Source organism: Artemia sp. Qi Xiang Cuo, chromosome 1 (genome assembly GCF_049724085.1).
Source record: "Artemia sp. Qi Xiang Cuo chromosome 1, ASM4972408v1, whole genome shotgun sequence".
Lineage (NCBI taxonomy): Eukaryota > Metazoa > Arthropoda > Branchiopoda > Anostraca > Artemiidae > Artemia > Artemia sp. Qi Xiang Cuo.
The window spans coordinates 52059180-52079992 of NC_142794.1; the positions used below are offsets into that span (position 1 = coordinate 52059180).

Here is a 20813-nt window from a genome sequence, read left to right on the forward strand (position 1 = left end):
TTTCATAAGAGCTATTTATTCCAATTTACGGCCTTTGTGATTAAGCGGTCAGTTTTAAAGAATTGGAACAAAATTCAAACTTTCACTTAAAGAGCAAGGTATTGACTAGGGGGCGAACCCCCTAATATACGTATTAAAAATATATGAATATAGAAGTTCGTTACGTAAATTAATTCGTAAGTTACGTATATTTATTACTAATAAAAACGTTCGTAAATAAAATGAAACAAGTTCCGAGAAAGCCATTTGACCAAATAAAAGTAAATTAATATGAAAATTTTGTTTTAATTATTCATGTACTGTGAGCCAAGATCAAAACCTGCATTTATTCAAAAACTTTCAAAAATTAAATAAAAAAAACAAGTTTTTTTACCTGAAAGTAAGAAGCGACATTAAAACTTAAAACGAACAGAAATTATTCCGTATATGAAAGGGGCTGTCCCCTCCTCAACGCCTTACTCTTTACGCTAAAGTTTGACTTTCTCACAACACTATTTTTTTTAAACAATAAAAAAATTTAGCGTAAACAGCAAGGCGTTGAGGAGGGGACAGCCCCTTTCATATACGGAATAATTTCTGTTAGTTTTAAGTTTTAATGTCGCTCCTTACTTTCAGTTAAAAAAACTTGTTTTTTTTATTTAATTCTTTCAAGGACAAAACATAGCAAAGATCACAGAGTAGTATTTCCATCAATGAATTTTGTAAAAAGAAATATAGAAAGTATCGTAACTATTTTAAGAATGAGAGGGCAGATGAGCCCCGCCCTCCTTAAGTATGAGCCAGGAAATGGTAATGATATCATTGTTTTATACATCTTAGATGGGAATTTTTCTGTCAAACTCTGCGCAGCTAGGGTGAGCTGGGTGACACTAAGACCCAAAACACCATTGGCGTTTTTTACCGAGCTTTTCTTAGAGGTGTAGCTTTTCATAGGATAATGTTGCAACGGAAATATTGGGTGATAAAAAAAAAAAGAAAAAAAAAAAAAAAAAAAAAAAAGATCGGCAAAAAAAACATTGACGGCAGCAAAGCAGCCGTTTATTGTCACTGCAATAAACGAATGACAAAATAAACGATATTTTGTTTTATCACCTACATCGAGATGGTGGCCCATGGACCTAATGGAAGCGGACAAACTAGGCAGTTTTTTTTTTTTTTTTTTTTTTTTTTTGTGGACTGTTGATAAGAGAGTGTGTTTGCCGAGGGTATATCATAAAAAAAGCTAAATTGAAGGTTGTAAATGAATTTCTTTTCCTGGGAAGAGAGAGGGCAATGGTAAAAAAAAACAAGATAATTTGATATTAAAAAGTTTCCAGAAATTCAAGCAAGTTTGAAGTGTCAGGGGGTTTGGGCCCAAATTATGGCCAAATTAGACATTGCATTCCTTGGGGAATGCAATGTATTTTTTCAATGTGTGGAGGGGGGAGCAAATTTGTCGTTTTTTCACGAAAGTACAAAGGCTTATGGGTACTTATCTGTTATAGAGACCCCACTCAAGAATTATGCTGTGTAAAGCTCGAGAACAAACCAGTTTCATCTATCAAACAGTTCGTGGTAACCAACTGTAAGTAAGGAGCGACCCGGCTCAATAGTAACCGAAACTCTAAAAAACAGGATTTTGATACCAAGAGATACATCAAAAGAATCAGATTTTAATGCTGATTTCAAGTATATATGTTTCATCAAGTATAGTCCTACCCATCAAAAGTTAAGCGCCTAATAAAATTTGGCTGATTTTCGAAAAAAAAGGGAAAGACCCCCTAAAAGTTGTAGAGCCTTAATGAAAATCGCACCATCAGATTCAGCGTATCAGAGAACCCTGCTGCAGAGGTTTCAAGCTCCTATCTGCAAAAATGTGGAATTTTGTATTTTTTGCCAGAAGAAATATCACGGATGCGTGTTTATTTGGGTTTTTTTTTTTTCAGGGTGATCGTATCGATCCAGTTGTCCTAGAATATCGTGTGAGGGCTCATTGGAGCGGAAATTAAAAGTTCTAGTGCCCTTTTTAAGTGACCCAAAAAATGGAGGGCACCTAGGCCCCCTCCCACGCTCATTTTTTTCCCGAAGTCACTCGATCAAGATTTTGAGATAGCCCATTTTGTTCAGCATGGTCGAAAATATGATAACTATGTAAAAAACAGGATTTTGATACCAAGAGATACATCAAAAGAATCAGATTTTAATGCTGATTTCAAACATATAAGTTTCATCAAGTTTAGTCCTACCCATCAAAAGTTACGCGCCTAATAAAATTTGGCTGATTTTCGAAAAAAAAGGGAAAGACCCCTAAAAGTTGTAGAGCCTTAATGAAAATCGCACCATCAGATTCAGCGTATCAGAGAACCCTGCTGCAGAGGTTTCAAGCTCCTATCTGCAAAAATGTGGAATTTTTTATTTTTTGCCAGAAGAAAAGATCACGGATGCGTGTTTATTTGGGTTTTTTTTTTTTTCAGGGTGTTCGTATCGATACAGTTTTCCTAGAATATCGTGTGAGGGCTCATTGGAGCGGAAATTAAAATTTCTATTGCCCTTTTTAAGTGACCCAAAAAATGGAGGGCACCTAGGCCCCCTCCCACGGTCATTTTTTCGCAAAGTTACCCGATCAAAATTTTGAGATAGCCATTCTGTTCAGCATGGTCGAAAATATGATAACTATGTCTTTTAGGATGACTTAATCCCTCAAAATCCCCGGGGAGAGGGCTGAAAGTTATGAACTTTACCCAATGTTTACACACAGTATTGGTTATTGGGAAGTATACAGACGTTTTCAGGGGGATTTTTTCTGGTAGTGGGGGGTATGGGTTGGGGGTTATGTGGGAGGATCTGTATATGGAGGAAGTTTTCAGTTGGGAAAGGAAATTGCTATGAAGGGGGCACCGGATTTTCCAGCATTTTTTTTTAAAAAAAAGATCAGAAATTAAACAAAAAAAAAACAAGTTTTTCAAATGAAAGTAAGGAGGAACAACAAAGCTTAAAACAACCAGAATTTATAACGTATATGAGTGGGTTCACCCCCTAGTTAATACCTCGCTCTTTAAGCCAAAGATTTCTAAGGGCTTTGATCAGAGCTATTTATTCTAATTAACGACCTTTGTGATTAAGAGGTCATTTTTTAAGAATTGGAACAAATTCGAACTTTAGCGTAAAGAGCGAGGTATTGAATAGGGGGCGAACCCCCTAATATACGTATTAAAAATATATTAATATAGAAATTCGTTACGCAAGTTAATTCGTAAATTACGTATATTTATTACTAATAAAAACATTCGTAAATAAAATTAAACAACGTCCGAGAAAGCCATTTAACCAAATAAAAGTAAAAGTAAAAGTAATATGCAAATTTGGTGTTGATTATTCATGTACAGTGAGCTAAAATCAACACCTGCATTTATTCAAAAACGTTCGAAAATTAAATAAAAAAAAACAAGTTTTTTTTTAACTGAAAGTAAGGAGCGACGTTAAAACTTAAAACGAACAGAAATTATTCCGTATAGATAGATATTTATTGCAAAACAAAAGCCTCTTTGGGCCATGGCAAAAAACAAAAACAAAAAACAGTTGCATATAAAGTCAAAACACATGATAATAACACATATAACAATAACTAAACATAGCCCGTAACAAATAAAAATAAAATAACATAACAATTGCAACACAACAGCACACAAAATACTATAAAACTTACTCGCATAATTACACGCAACGTCCCACACATAATAATAATAGTAATAATAATCATATATTCAAAAGTCTTTATACAGGGCCATATACACTATACATTAAATATAACAGGAAAATAAAAGCAAAACTCCCTTCAGCATTTTTATTCCAAACCATAACAAATTTTCTTCACAATAGTTCCTTTCTTATCTTTAGTGCCTGATCACCAAATCTACATAATCTACACATGAGGCTAGGTACCGTCTGAGACAACATGCCCCGAAGTGAAAAGTTACTTTTCCCAAAAATCTCCTCCCTCAAATCAGTAAGCCTCTGGCACTGGCACAGAAAATAGTCCAGATTTTCTTCTTCGATACTACTAATAGGACACGTGTACCTAGCTGCCGGGAACACCTTAGCTCTCTCAAATACTTTACTCCTCTATCTCAAAGACAAACAGTTGGCCCACAGCTGCAACCAATATGACAAATACTTACTTGGCAAATTAAATTTAAAGTAAATCTCCTGGCCAAACACCTTTTTAACATCCTTATAAACGCTTAATGTCTCGGATCTCTCAATTTCATTCCCCCATATATGAAAGGGGCTGTCCCCTCCTCAACGCCTCGCTCTTTACGCTAAAGTTTGACTTTCCCACAGCTCTATTTTTTAAACAATAAAAAACTTAAGCGTAAAGAGCGGGGCGTTGAGGAGGGGACAGTCCCTTTCATATACGGAATAATTTCTGTTCGTTTTAAGTTTTAACGTCGCTCCTTATTTCCAGTTAAAAATTTTTTTTTTTTTTTTTTATTTAATATGTATTAGGAGACAATTAGCTTCGCTTAGTGGAAAACGAGTGGAGGGTGACAGAAAACATTAGACTAGGGGAGAAGGGGGGGTAAAATATTTGGACAGCGTCAAGTTAGGAAATTCTTACTTCATAATATGCACAATGATTGTAGCTAACACATTTTGCATGCAGACCCACTATACTTTACCTCCTCCCCCCAGCCCCTAATGTGCAAATATATAGCCCAAATTTGTTTCTAAAGTATTAAATATTTTCATCACGTTTTGGTATATTTCATTAGGATTAACTTCACTTCTTGAGTGGGGTCGCTATAAAAGATAAGTACCGGCTTATGATCTATTTATTTATGATGTATTATGATCTATAAAATGTATTTATAATCGACTGAGGTTGCCACGGTAGAATGTTTACCGCCCAGTGTTTTCACGCTAGAGTAGGCAACGGCAAAAAAAGCTCGGAAAAAAAAAACAAAAAAAAAAAAACGTCAAGTGAGTTTCGGGCCTAAGTATCAAACAACGATCATTTTTCGTCAAGTTGCAATCAGAAACCATGACAGGTGACAGACAATGTTATTATTTGAACAAGTATGTTTTTCTTGGACTTGAGAAAACATACTGGGCAAATGATATAAAAAAAGAAACAAAAAAGTTTAAAGTACAAAGTTTGTGTCAAAGGTGCAGTCGAAGAATTACAAGGAATTTGGATTTTTCTATAGAAATAATTTCGGCAATTGGTGTTTTGTCACGCAATAACTTGAATGATATTCAGTGTTCATTCGTACTTCAATGAAGTTCATTGAAGTAAAATTGAGACGCACGAATAAAGCAGCATCTTAAGGCCTCTTACATAACGTATCGGTGCGATGCGTAGGGTCTTCGCTGCGGTCGAGTTGCGTAAGTTTCACATCCGCGCAAAAAGCATTAAAACTGGGGATGTTGAACACATTCTTTTTCTTCACTTAGATAGTAAAAACGTAAGTAAAGTATAACGGCACTAGACCCTTAAGGTCCAAACCGACGATGCTGATCTCCGTTTCGTGGCCCTTCAGCCAGCAAGCGCAATGGGGGACGGGGGACCAGCCATCCTGTGCTTTCGCACACCCTTCCTACTTTCCTGCTTCACGTAGATATTCAACAAATTAAACATATTTTTATTCCTTCAGCAATACAGCTCTTTTCTAAATTCATTTGAACTTCCTAAGATAAAATTCCGGTTTAGATAAAGACTGAATAGAGACACATCTTAGGTTTTCCAGTAAAAAAATATGTATAGTTTAGTATAGCCAGTGTGCAGCCCCGTGAAAATTGGTTATGTGAAAAACCTGCAACTGAAGGCAAACTGGAATTTGAACAGATAAACTAATTTTTAGAATTGGTCTACCTATGGCCGTACACAACTTTTTTGTTTGAGGGAGGGGGGTAGAGTTGCCAAAAGAACATGTTCCCATAAACTTTGTTTAATGGTCTCTAATAAGGTTAGTGAGATCTTAGCTGGACACGAGGTTAGTCCACCCCACGCGAACGACGACACGTCCATTAGGCACAGTACTGTATATTAAGGGGCATTATTACTTTTATTTTTAGTTCCACGTGAGCAAGCCCGGTATTGATGTACATTATAGACGAGCGAAGTCGACCATGAGGTTTTATCGAGTTCAGTACAATAAAGGTTTACTAAGCAAAGTGTTAATGGCGATTTTTCTTCCATGCAAAAATGTCGCAACGCCTTTGAAAGGCAGATATCAATGCTCCTATGACGGTGGGCAGGGCTAAACAGCTTAGCCTCTCTTGCCCTGTTGAATTTCTTAACCAAGATTTTATCCTTCGAAGTGTGAAGAAGCTTCTTCCTGGAGCAGCAGTGATTACAGGCAACGTCACAAGAACAGTAAAAAGAAGAGAAATATTTCGGAAAAAAGTAGTCGCATTCCTGCAGAAAAAAACAGAGCAAAGGAAGGCATTTCCATTATCGGAAATCTTTCCATTTGCTGCACCAAAGCCCAACCTCTTGCTTTAAGCAGTCTGCTTCGGATAGAGTATCACTGTAAAACTTAAGCCGGCTCCAATTTCACGATCTTAAGGTCAATTAAATAAAAAAAAACAAGTTTTTTAAACTGAAAGTAAGGAGCGACATTAAAACTTAACACGGCCATAAAGTAGTCCGGATATGAAAGGGACTGTCGCCTCCTCAACGCCGCACTCTATACGCTAAAGTTTTTTATTGTTTTAAAAAATAAAGTTGTGAGACAGAGTCAAACTTTAGCGTAAAGAGCGAGGCGTCGAGGAGGGGACAGCCCCTTTCATATACGGAATAATTTCTGTTCATTTTAAGTTTTAATGTCGCTCCTTACTTTCAGTTTAAAAAACTTGTTTTTTTTATTTAATTTCTGATCGTTTTTTAGTTAATACAGCTTTTATTTGCATAAAAATTTTACTTTTCTTTTGCTAAATGGATGTCTTTACAAATTAACTTACGTAACTAACTTCTATATTCGTATATTTTTCTTCTGGCAAAAAATACAAAGTTGCAGATTTTTGCAGATATGAGCTTGAAACCTATGTAATAGGGTTTTCTGATACGCTGAATCTGACGGTGTGATTTTCATTAAAATTATTTAACTTGTAGGGGATATTTCCCCCCTCTTTAAAAAGTCGAGTAAATTTTCTCAGGTTCGTAGCCTTTGATGAGTAATACTAAACTTAATAAAATTTATATATTTAGAATCAGCATTATAAACACATTCTTTTGATACATTTATTGACATCAAAATTCCGTTTTTAAAAGTTTCGATTACTATTGAGCCGTATGCCCCCTTCATGGCAATTTCCCTTCCCCCATGAAAACTTCCTTCATGAACAGATCCTCCAACATAACCCCCGACCCACCCTTCCCTCCCACTACCAGAAAAAAAACTCCTGAAAACTTCTGTATACTTCCCAATAACCAATACTATATGTTAACATTGGGTAAAGTTCATAACTGTTAGCCCTCCCTCTGGGTACTTCGGGGGATTAAGTCATCCTACAAGACATATGTATCATATTTTCGACCATGCTGAACAAAATGGCTATCTCCAAATTTTGATCGGGCGACTTTGGGAAAAAAATAAGCGTCGGAGGGGGCCTAGCTGCCCTCCATTTTTTTGGTCACGTAAAATGGGCACTAGAACTTTTAATATCTGTTCCATTAAGCCCTCCCACGATATTCTAGGACCATTGGGTCAATACGATTACCCCTGGGAAAAAACAACAACAAAAAACAAACAAACAAATAAACACGCATCCGAGATCTTTCTTCTGGCAAAAAATGTAAAATTCCACATTTTTGTAGATAGGGAGCTTGAAACCTCTACAGTAGTGTTCTCTGATACGCTGAATATGATGGTGTGATTTTCATTAAGGTTCTATAACTTTTAGGGGGTCTTTCCCCCTTTTTTTAAAAATCAGCCAAATTTTCTCAGGCGCGTAACTTTTGATGGGTAGCATTAAACTTGATGAAAGTTATATATTTGAAATCAGCATTGAAATCTGATTCTTTTGATATATCTATTGGTATCAAAAACCCGTTTTCTAGAGTTTCGGTTACCATTGAGCCGGGTCACTCCTTACTTACAGTTTGTTACCACGAACTGTTTGAAAAGAACAGTCTTAAAAGAGGCACGGACCCAGAAATGTGACAAGAGAATCTGGCGAAGTTTAAAACGTTGTTACAGCTGTGATGTGAAGTGGTTTAGTAAAGGAATTAAATAAAAAAACGAGTTTTTTTTTTTTTTACTGGAAGTAAGATGCAACATTAAAACTTAAACGAACAGAAATTATTCCGTATATGAAAGGGGCTTTCCCCTCCTCAACGCCCCGCTCTTTACGCTGAAGTTTGACTCTTTCTCACAACTCTAATTTATAAAAAATAAAAAACTTCAGCGTTGAGGAGGGGACAGCCCCTTTCGTATACGGAATAATTTCTGTTCGTTTTAAGTTTTATTGTTACTCCTTACTTTCAGTTGAAAAAACTTGTTTTTTTTCTTAATTTCTGATGGACTCTGATGACTACATAGAAGATATTTTAGAAATCGCCTTCAGTGAAGTATTAGTGCATCAAAATAAAAACAACAAAAAATTTTCTTTTTGAATTTTCCACTTCATTGTCTTGAGAACTTAGATAAGAGACCTCTGAGCAGTTCAAATAATTTTGGCACTAGAATACCCGAAGCCAAAAAATTGGTTACACAGCCAAGCAATTTTAAAACTATATTGAATTTTTTTTTTTTTAGCAAATTTTTCTAAGTTTTATTTAGGAAATAGCTGTTTTAATAAATTTAACACATCTAAAAAATGCGTCACTTTCCCAAAGTCCAGCCATCTCGTAATTCTACGCGAAAGATTCCCAAGACGTTACTTACATATATTTTGGTGAATCAGTTAAAGCAGACAAAAATAAAAATTTTGGGCTTTAAATTGGACTTTCTCTGATGAATCATACCTCCAAATATGGAAACCATGGATTCAATATGGAAAGAAAAACTTGGAGAGAAAAAACAAAGACTCGGATACATGAAGTTTTGGTAATACTTACAGGCAAGCCTTGTGCAAGCATTTCAGCAACGTTCATTCGGCATATCTCCTGGCCAGTTGAGCCAAGACTAGAATTGGAGCTATGATAGCTATGTCTAAGCGAAGAAGAGGAAGATGTTTCGTAGGAATGTCCGGAAAGCCTGCATAAAAGAGAAATCGATTACAATCAGAATGGTACTTTTAAAACCAAATTATTGGAGCGTTCTTGTCTAGAGCCGCCAACAGAAATGAGCAAAAAGAAAAGGGAAACAAATACGCAGAATGGTTTAGCCGCCGAACACAAATCAACTTTGCTATGCTTTATTCTTGTCTTCAATAAGAAATAGTAAGAGAAATAATTACGAAAAGGTTACTGAAGCTTAGTTCCGACCTTATATTACAACTATGTGCAGTTGAATAGATATTTTATGTTGAAAATACATTTTCTAATAAGGAAAATATATTTTTGCATAATTGAACATAAGCGCTATTTTTTATTTTCACCCGGGTTATACTTTCTTTTCCAGAGAAAGTCTGTTTCACACCGAATCAAAGACCACCAGTGGCACAGCTGTACCAGTTTGAGGTAAACAGCCGTCAAGAGGTAACTACTACTACTACTAACTCACCGCAGCACCAAGCCGCCTGAGGCCAACACAACTACGCACGCTCCTCCTCCATCCCAATCTATTCAAAGCCTCCCCTTTTACACCCTCCGACGAAGTTCCCATTTCCTTTAAATCTTTCTTTATGACGTCCTCCCACCCTAGACGAGGACGACCTGCTTTCCGTTTAGCCCTAGACGGTTGGCCAAAAAGAACAATCTTCTGCAATCTGTCATCCTTCATCCGCACAACGTACCCTAGCCTTCTCAACCTTACTTTCATTATAGCCCTAGTGAGCGGTATTGAACCACATTTTTCGTTGAGCCTATTGTTTGAAATACGATTAGTCAGCCGGGTACCCAGAACATATCCAGAACATATCACGAATATTCATATTCATGATTCTGGAAAGTTGCAGCTCACAAGCTCACACATAAAACTTTAAAGCGTTTAGGGTTTGGACCAAGTTTACAGTGGAACTGATCGCTCGCTGATTTAAGGGGTGATCGTGCCCCATGAAAAAGAAACCTGCTATTGTATGTTCAAGACAGAGGGCTTTGAATATGAACGAGTTTAAAGGGCCAACAGTTAAACAGGTAGGTTTAAAGCGGGTATGGTTTCCACTTTTGCTTGTTATGGGTTGCTATTAGGCTGATTAATTACCAGGTTAGTATTTCTGGTACCGTATATGTTTTTCTGGAGACTAATAGCATGGAGTTTGATTAAAAAAGAAAAAAAAAAAAGCTAGATTCTCCAACATTTTTATGTCAGGGTTCTCTGTTAGCCGTGAGTCTTGCAAAATTTTACAATGAAATGATTATAATAGAAGAATAGCATAGACACCAACTAGCAGGTAAACAAAAAGCGGAGTTTTGAAACATTCGAGTCGTTTTTTGTTATAACTGTCATCTTCCTTAAGATACGTAATTTTCAGTATATACCAAATACGTACGGTACTTTTGCCGTAGAATTTCATTATACAACACAAGGCATGGTATCAGTGGCGAAGTATCTCTAATGAATGGTCTTACTAATATTATTTTACCATGAGAAACGGTGACGCAATATTGTATCCCGTCGTTGTAACCACTCCATCCTGTAGCTTCAAAAAATAAATTCTTACTGATAAAAACCTTTTCGTTATAAGCATATTTCTTATCAATGTTCAGCGTGTAGCTGCTAATTGTAAAGAAAAACATTAAAGCGATAATAAGAAAAAAAATATTGCAAATCTTTATAGATTAAGTTGTTTTTTTTTTATTCAAAGCTTATGACTTAGTCATTATGGCATATTTAATGGACGGTCAAAGAAACTGAAGAAGAAACTGAATCGCGTAAGTTGAATGAAGCTAAGGCAAAAAACCAGTTCAATTTTCAGATTTTTGTTCGGAGGTTCCAAATGACTTTTAATTAACACTTGCGAAGTTTACTGCATTTTTTGAGGTTTGTACTGGCTTTTGTGCCATAGTTTGTTGGCGTCGAAGATTGCAATGACGTTGTTCTTCTAACGTAGTATTTCTTGGTTCTTCACTTTCATTTTTGACACGTTCTGATACTCACTTTCGCGTGTCTGCTAACCGCACAATTCTTTGTTCTTCACTTTAAGTTCTCACACTCTCTGTGTCTTGCTGTCGCTTGTGATTCTCGTTGCCACTTATCTTCTTACGACATATTTCTTTGTTCTAACTGTCGTATAACTTCTAACCACATACATCTTTGCTCTTCATTTTCGTTTTTAATTTACCCTGATCCTCGTTTTCGCATGTCAGTAGAATGGCCCCTATTGATCCGAACAGTACACCAAATTTGGGCATAGAGTCCCTAGGGGAGATGGATTTCCGAGAAATTGATTGTGTAAGCGATTGGGAATTTGGAACACCTGTGCTGTCAGTCATTAATCAAATTATTTCCTGGCATAGTTCAATAAAGTCTGACAGGTACTGTCAACAATTCTCCAGAAATAGATCCAAGTCATTAATGTCTTTGCCTCGGAAACAACTCTTTTGGTCGAACTCCCAAGGATATTAATAACCAAACGCCATGGAAACAATTCTCCAAGAAACATCTTAGCGATGAATTGTTTTAGCGCGAGAATCAGGTTTCCTAGTAATTTGAAATGCATTAGCGCAGAGATGCCAAAAACAAAAGGAACACGCATAAATTACGTTTAGGGATTATTTCGGCGAAACCGTTTTAGACATTTTAGGGGATTATTTGGGCGAAACAGATAGAGACATTTTAAAAGATGTTTTTTGAAGAGATTTTGAGGGTGAAACTCTGTGGTCGTTATAATACACAAGTTTCATTTGAACAGTGTTGTATGGTCCTCTACCCCAACCCCGAAGGAAGCCACCGGTCCTCAAAGGTCCACTGGGCTCCCAAAGGACCCCCCGGCCCTCAAGGTTCCCCCAGACCCCCCCCCCCGGGGCCCAAAGGGCCCCTCCCCCTTTGGCCCCCCAATGGGGCCCCTCTCCCTCCATCTCCTCCCTCCTCCTCCCCTTCCCCTCCTCCTCCTCCTCCTCTCCCCTCCCCTCCCCCATTTTTTATACTTTTTTTGTGCATTGAGACACAGAACGACCCCCTCCCCCGGTCCCCCCCCCTCCAAAGGTCTGATTTTTCAAAGTTCATTTTGAATTTCCTTCGTTGAAATGCAAGAGTTGGAATGTTTCAGTAGTGTTTGGTTGTGGTTTACCTTGTCACAGTTACATTTTCTTGATTTTTCAAAGTTCATTTCGAATTTCTTTCCTTGAAATGCAAGAGTTGGAATATTTCAGTAGTGTTTGGTTGTGGTTTACTTTGTCAAAGTTACATTTTCTTGATTTTTCAAAGTTCATTTTGAATTTCTTTCGTTTAAATGCAAGAGTTGGAATATTTCAGTAGTGTTTGGTTTACCTTGTCAAAGTTACATTTTCTTGATTTTTCAAAGTTCATTTTGAATTTCTTTATTTGAAATGCAAGAGTTGGAATATTTCGGTAGTGTTTGGTTGTGGTTTACCTTGTGACTGTTACATTTTCCCGATTTTTCAAAGTTCATTTTTAATTTCTTTTGTTGAAAGGCAAGAGTTGGAATATATCTGTAGTGTGTTGTTTTAGTTTACCTTGTCACGGTTACATTTTCTTAATTTTTCAAAATTCATTTTGAGTTTTTTTTGTTGAAATGCAAAAGTTAGAATGTTTCAGTAGTTTTTGGTTGTGGTTTACCTTGTCACAGTTACATTTTCTTAATTTTTAAAAGTTCATTTTGAATTTCTTTCTTTGTATTGCAAGAGTTGTAATATTTCATTAATTTTTGTTTGTTTTTTACCTTGTCACTTTTACATTTTCATGATTTTTCAAAGTTCATTTTGAATTTCTTTCGCTGAAATGCAAGAGTTGGAATATTTCAGTAGTGTTTGGTTGTGGTTTACCTTGTCACAGTTACATTTTCTTGATTTTTCAAAGTTCATTTTGAATTTCTTTCGTTGAAATGCAAGAGTTGGAATATTTCAGTAGTGTTTGGTTGTGGTTTACCTTGTCACAGTTACATTTTCTTGATTTTTCAAAGTTCATTTTGAATTTCTTTCGTTGAAATGCAAGAGTTGGAATATTTCAGTAGTGTTTGGTTGTGGTTTACCTTGTCACAGTTACATTTTCTTGATTTTTCAAAGTTCATTTTGAATTTCTTTCGTTGAAATGCAAGAGTTGGAATATTTCAGTAGTGTTTGGTTGTGGTTTACCTTGTCACAGTTACATTTTCTTGATTTTTCAAAGTTCATTTTGAATTTCTTTCGTTGAAATGCAAGAGTTGGAATATTTCAGTAGTGTTTGGTTGTGGTTTACCTTGTCACAGTTACATTTTCTTGATTTTTCAAAGTTCATTTTGAATTTCTTTCGTTGAAATGCAAGAGTTGGAATATTTCAGTAGTGTTTGGTTGTGGTTTACCTTGTCACAGTTACATTTTCTTGATTTTTCAAAGTTCATTTTGAATTTCTTTCGTTGAAATGCAAGAGTTGGAATATTTCAGTAGTGTTTGGTTGTGGTTTACCTTGTCACAGTTACATTTTCTTGATTTTTCAAAGTTCATTTTGATTTTATTTCGTTGAAATGCAAGAGTTGGAATATTTCAGTAGTGTTTGGTTGTGGCTTACCGTGTCACAGTTACATTTTCTTTATTTTTCACAGTTCATTTCGAAGTTCTTTCGTTGAAATGCAAGATTTGGAATATTTCAGTTGTGGTTGGTATGTTTTTACATTGTCACAGTTATATTCTCTTGATTTTTCAAAGTTCAGTGTGGAAATCTTTAAATGAAATTCATGATTTTGTCTATTTCATTAGTGTTTGTGTGTGGTTTACCTCGTCACAGTCATATTTTCTTGATTTTTCAAAGTTCATTTTGAATTTATGTCGTTTAAATTCGAGAGCTTGGATATTTCCATAGTGTTTTGTTGTAGTCCAGCATGTCACAGTTACAGTCTCATGATAGTTCAAAGTTCGTATCTAGTTTCTTTAAAGGACAAGCATGATTCACAATGTTACTGAATTGTTTTGATGTGATTCACCTTGCCAGACCTAAATTCTCTTGATTTTTCTTATATCATTTTGAACTTATCTCATTTCCATGACGTATTTGATCTATTTAAATTGTGTTTCGCTGTGGTTTATCTTGTCACAGTTACATTTTATTGATTTTTAAAAGTTAATTTTGAATTTATTTCCTTTAAATGCAAGAGTTGGAATATTTCAGTAGTGTTTGGGTGTGGTTTTCCTTGTCATAGGTACATTCTCTTTATTTTTCAAAGTTCATTTTGAATTTATTTTGTTGAAATGCAGGAGTTGTATTATTTCAGTTGTGTTTCGTTGTGGTTTACCTTGTCACACTTACATTTTCTGGATTTTTAGAAGTTTTTTTCGTATTTCTGTCGTTTAAAATCAAGAGTTGGAATATTTCAGTAGTGTTTGGTCGTGAATCACCGTGTCACAGTTACATCCTCTTGATCTTTCAAGGTTCATTTTTAATTTGCATCGTTGAAAAGCAAGAGTTGGTATATTTCAGCTACGTTTGGTTGTGGTTTACGTTTCACTGTTACATTTTATTATTTCTAAAAAGTTATGGTCTAATGTCATTCGTTTTAATGTAAGAGTTGGAATGTTCCAATAGTATTTGACTGAGGTTTACCGTGTCACAGATAAATATTCCTGATTTTTCAAAGTTTATTTTGACTATAATAATCTTTAATGAACGAGTTGTAATATTTCAGTAGTGTATTGTTGTGGTTTACCTTGTCACATTTACATTTTCTTGATTTTTCAAAGTTCATTTTGAATTTCTTTTTTTGAAATGCAAGAGTTGGAATATTTCAGTAGTGTTTGGTTGTGGTTCATCTTATCACAGTTACATTTTCTTGATATTTCAAAGTTCATTTTGAAATTCTTTCGTTGAAATGTAAGAGTTGGATTATTTCAGTTGTGTTTGGTTGTGGTTTACCTTGTCATGGTTGCAGTTTATCTATTTTTAAAAGTTAATTTTTAATTTATTTAGTAGTTTTGCAAGATTTTTAATTTTTCTTTTGTGTTTGGTAGTTTTTTACCCTGTTAATCTTACATTTTCTTGATTTTTCATAGTTTATTTTTAAATTATTTCATGGAAATGCAAGAGTTGGAATATTTCAGTAGTGTTTGGATATGGCTTACCGTGTCACAGATACATTTTCTTGATTTTTCAAAGTTCATTTAGAATTTTTTTCTTTGAAATGCATGAGTTGGAATATTTCAGTAGTGTTTGGTTGTGGTTTACCTTGTCACAGTTACATTTTATTGATTTTTCAAAGTTCATTTTGAATTTCTTACATTGAAATGCAAGAGTTGGAATATTTCAGTAGTGTTTTGTCGCTGTTTCCCTTGTAACGGATATATATTCCTTATTGTTCAAAGTTTATTCCGAATTTATTTCTTTTAAATGCAAGAGTTGGATTATTTCAATAGGGTTTTGTTGCGGTTTACCTTGTCACAGTTACATTCTCTTGATTTCTCGAAGTTCATTTTTAATTTCTTTTTATGAAATGCATGAGTCGGAATATTTCAGTAGTGTTTAACTGTAGTTTACCTTGTCATGGTTACATTTTTTTGATTTTTCAAAGTTTATTTTCAACTTCTCTCGTTGAAATGTAAGAGTTGGAATATTTCAGTAGTATTTGGTAGTGGTTTACCTTGTCACAGTTACATTTTCTTGATTTTTAAAAGCTCATTTTGAATTTGTTTCGTTGAAATTCAAGATTTTGAATATTTCAGTTTTGTTTGGTTGTTGTTTACCTTGTCACAGTTACATTTTCATGATTTTTCAAAGTTCATTTTGAATTTTTTTCGTTGAAATGCAAGAGTTTTATAATTTCTGTTCCTATTGGTTGGTGATTTCCTTGACAAACTAAAACATTAGTTATTTTACAAACCTCATTTTTAATTTCTCTTGCTTAAAATATCGAGTTGTACAAATCCAATAGCTCTCGGTTGTTTTTCTAATTGAAACAGTAAAACACTATGAATTGTAAATTGTTCTTTTGAACATCTGTAGATGTACTGAACTTGTTGGACTTTTTCAGTAGAGTTGTTTTATGTTGTAGCGGGTCACAGTTACATTTTCTTGATTTTTCAAAGTTCATTTTAAATTTCTTTTTATGCAATGTAAGAGTCTGATTATTTCAGTAGTTTTATGTTTTAGATTCCCTTTTCACAGTTACAGTCACTTTTTTTTCAAAAGTTAATTTTGAATATCTTTATTGGCAATTACCGAGTTTTAGTATTTCTGTTGTGTTTCGCTTTGATCGACATTTTCACAATTACATTTTAATTATTTTTTAAAGTTTTTTTTTAATTTATTTCGTTGTAATGCACGAGTTGGAATATTCCAGTAGTGTTTATTTGTAGTTTACCTTGTCACAGTTAAATTTTCTTAATTTTTCAAAGATCATTTTTAATTTATTTCTTTGAAATGCAAGAGTTGGAATATTTCAGTAGTGTTTGGTTGTGGTTTACCTTGTCACAGTTACATTCTCTCTGATTTTTCAAAGTTCATTTTGAATTTCTTTCGTTGACATGCAAGAGTTGGAATATTTCAGAAGCGTTTGGTTGTGGATTAACTTGTCACAGTTACATTTTCTTTATTTTTGAAAGTGCATTTTGAATTTCTTTCGTTGAAATGCAAGAGTTGGAATATTTCAGTAGTGTTTGGTTGTGGTTTAACTTGTCAAAGTTACATTTTATTGATTCTTCAATGTTCATTTTGAATTTCTTTCGTTGAAATGCAAGAGTTGGAATATTTCAGTAGTGATTGGTAGTGGTTTACATTATCCCAGCTACATTTTATTTATTTTTAAAAGCTGATTTTGATATTATCTAGTTTAAATGCAATAGTTTGTATATTTTAGTAGAGTTTGGTAGTTGTTTACATTGTCACAGTTACTGTATCTAGATTTTTGAAAGTTTATTTCGTTTTTCATTTGCCTAAAAGAACGAGTTGTAATATGTCATTTGCGTTTGGTATTAGCCCAACGAGTCACAGTTACAATTAATAGATTTTTATAAATTTATTTTGAATAACTTTTTTTGAAATTCAAGAATTGGACTATTTCATTAGTGTTTTGTTGTGGTTTAAATTTTCACCGTTACTTTTTATTTATTTTTCAAAGTATATATGAATTTCCTTTAATGAAACATAAGATTTGGAATAAGTCAATAGTGTTTGGGTGTTGTTTACCTTGTCATAGTTACATTATTAGTATTTTTTAAAGTTCATTTGAATTTATTTAATTGAAATGAAAGAGTTGGAATATTTCACTACGGTTTGGATGTGCTTTACCTTGTCAGAGTTACATTGTCATGATTTTTCAAATTTCATTTTGAATTTCTTTCATTGAAATGCAATAGTTGGAATATTTCAGTAGTGTTTAGTTGTGTTTTACCGTGTCACGGTTTCTTTTTCTTGATTTTTAAAAGTTCATTTTGAATTTAAGTCGATTAAATGCAAGAGTCGGAATATTTCATTAATGTGTTGTGGCAATTAATCGTTTCACAGTTAAATTCACTTTATTTTTCAAAGTTAATTTTGAATTTATTTCTTGTCAATTAAATAGTAGGAATATTTCTGTTGTGTGTGGCTCTGGTTTAAAATGTCACAGCTAAAGTTTCTTAATTTTTCAAAGTTCAATTTGAATATCTTTTGTTCCTATGATCGAGTTGGAACATTCCAATAGTTTTTCTTTGTGGTTAACGCTGTCACAGTTAACTTTTCCTGATTTTTAGAAGTTCATTTTTAAGTTCTTTAATAGAAATGCACTAGTTGGAAAATTTCAGTAGTGTTTGGTTGTGGTTTACCTTTTCACAGTTACACTCTCCTTATATTTCACAGATCTTTTTGAATCTCTATCGCTGAAATGCATGAGTTTGAATATTTCAGAAGTGTTTGGTTGTGGTTTAACATGACACACTTACATTTTCTTGATTTTCAAAGTTCATTTTGAATCTGTTTAGTTGAAATACAAGAGTTGGAATATTTCAGTAGTGTTAGGTTATGGTTTAACTTGTCACAGATACATTTTCTTGATTTTTCAAAGTTCATTTTTAATTTCTTTCGTTGAAAAGCAAGAGTTTGAAAATTTCAGTAGTATTTGGTAGTGTTTAAAATTGTCAAAGTTACACTTTATTGATTTTTCAAATTTAAATTTGAATATCTTTAGTTGAAATGAAAGAGTGGGAATATTTCAGTAGTGTTGTCTAGTTATTGACATTGTCAAAGTTATACTATCTGGATTTTACAAATTTAATATGAATTAATTTTATTGTAATGTAAGTGTTTGAATATATCAGTAGTGTTTTGCTGTGATTTAAATTGTAACAGTTATATTTTCTTGATTTTTCAAAGTTCATTTTGAATTTATTTCGTTGAAATGCTAGAGTTGGAATATTTCAGTATTGTTACATTGTTGTTTACTTTGTCAGAGTTACATTCTCTTTTTTTTCAAAGTTCATTATAGATTTCTTTAGTTGAAATATGTTTTGTCGTGCTTTACCTTGACACTGTTAAATTTCCTGATTTTTTGTTAGGTTCGGTTAGGCTAGATCACGTTAGATTAAGGTTCAGTTAGGTTAGTTTAGGTTAGCCTACGTGCGCGCGCGCACGTAGGCTAACCTAAACTAACCTAACTTAACCTTAATCTAAGAAATTCAAAAGGAACTTTTGAAAAATTAAGGGAATGTAACTGTGACAGGGTAAACTACAACAGCACACTACTGAAATATTCCAACTCTTGCATTTCAACGACAGAAATTCAAAATGAACTTTGAAAAATCAGGAAAATGTAACTGTGGCAAGGTAAACCACAACCAAACACTACTGAAATATTCCAACTCTTGCATTTAAATGAAAAAAATACAAAATGAACTTTGAAAAATAAAGAAGATGTAAGTGTGACAAGGTAAACCACAACCAAACACTACTGAAAAATTCCAACTCTTGCTTTTCAATGAAAGAAATTCCAAATGAACTTTGAAAAATCATGAAAATGTAACTGTGACAAGGTAAACCACAACCAAACACTACTGAGAAATTCCAACTCTTGCATTTCAACGAAAAAATTCGAAATGAACTTTGAAAAATCAAGAAAATGTAACTGTGACAAGGTAAACCACAACCAAACACTACTGAAATATTCCAACTCTTGCATTTCAACGAAAAAATTCAAAATGAACTTTGAAAAATTAAGAAAATGTAACTGTGACAAGTTAAACTACGAGAAAACACAACTTAAATATTCAAACTCTTTCCTTACAACAAGAAATATTCAAAATGAAAATTGAAAATACAAGTATCTGTAAAAGATACAACGAAAAAAACACACTAACAAATAAGAAAAATTCCAACTCTTGCAATTCAATGAAAGAAATACGAAATTTAAATTTAACAAAAAAGAACCAGAATCAGTGACTAGGAATACCACAAAAATTCACGAATGAAATTGAAATAAAATTGAAAAAAAGAGAAAGAAAATCAAAATGATCATAATAAAATTAATAAACAGTAGCAGTGTTAAGGTAAACCATTACCATTCGGTTTAGAAATATTCCAACTCTTGCATTTCAACGAAAGAAATTCAAAATGAACTTTGAAAAATCAAGAAAATGTAACTGTGACAAGGTAAACCACAACCAAACACTACTGAAATATTCCAACTCTTGCATTTCAACTAAATAAATTCTAAATTAACTTTTAAAAATAAAGAAAATGTAACTGTGAAAAGGTAAACCACAACCAAACACTACTGAAATATTCCAACTCTTACATTTCAATGAAAGAAATTCAAAATGAACTTTGAAAAATCAAGAAAATGTAACTGTGACAAGATAAACTACAACAACACACTACTGAAATATTCCAACTCTTGCATTTCAACAAAGTAATTCAAGATGAACTTTGAAAAATCAAGAAAATGTAACAGTGAGAAGGTAATTCAAAATAAAACACTACTGAAATATTCCAACTCTTGCATTTCAATGAAAGAAATTCAAAATGAACTTTGAAAAATCAGGAAAATGTAACTATGACAAGGTAAACCAAACACTACTAAAATAATCCAACTCTTGCATTTCAACGGAAGAAATTCAAAATGAACTTTGAAAAATCAATAAAAATGTAACTGTGACAAGGTAAACCACAACCAAACACTACTGAAATATTCCAACTCTTGCATTTCAACGAAAGAAATTCACAATGAACTTTGAAAAATCAAGAAAATGTATCTGTGACACGTTAAACCACAACAAAACAATACTGAAAAATTCCAACTCTTGCATTTCAACGAAGGAAATTCAAAATGAACTTTTAAAAATCAGACCTTTGGAGGGGGGGGACCGGCGGAGGGGGTCGTTCTGTGTCTCAATGCACAAAAAAAAGTATAAAAAATGGGGGAGGGAAGGGGAGGGGAGGAGGAGGAGGAGGAGGAGGAGGAGGGGGAGGAGGGGGAGGGGAGGAGGGGGAGGAGGGGAAGGGGAGGAGGAGGGAGGAGATGGAGGGAGAGGGGCCCCTTTGGGGGCCAAAGGGGGAGGGGCCCTTTAGGCCCCGGGGGGTCTGGGGGAACCTTGAGGGCCGGGGGGTCCTTTGGGAGCCCAGTGGACCTTTGAGGACCGGTGGCTTCCTTCGGGGTTGGGGTAGAGGACCTCA

General features: G+C 34.2%; 1 protein-coding gene across 3 annotated transcripts in view; it reads right to left on the reverse strand.

Annotated features, from left to right (window-relative positions):
- The window catches only part of ckn (CRK like proto-oncogene, adaptor protein), a 176256-nt gene that overhangs the window by 55293 nt on the left and 100150 nt on the right, over positions 1 to 20813 (reverse strand). For all 3 annotated transcript variants that reach the window (XM_089108256.1, XM_089108272.1, XM_089108264.1), the window contains exon 6: positions 9041 to 9179. In XM_089108256.1, the coding sequence (XP_088964382.1) occupies positions 9041 to 9179 (139 nt within the window). The remainder of the gene's footprint in view (positions 1 to 9040; positions 9180 to 20813) is intronic.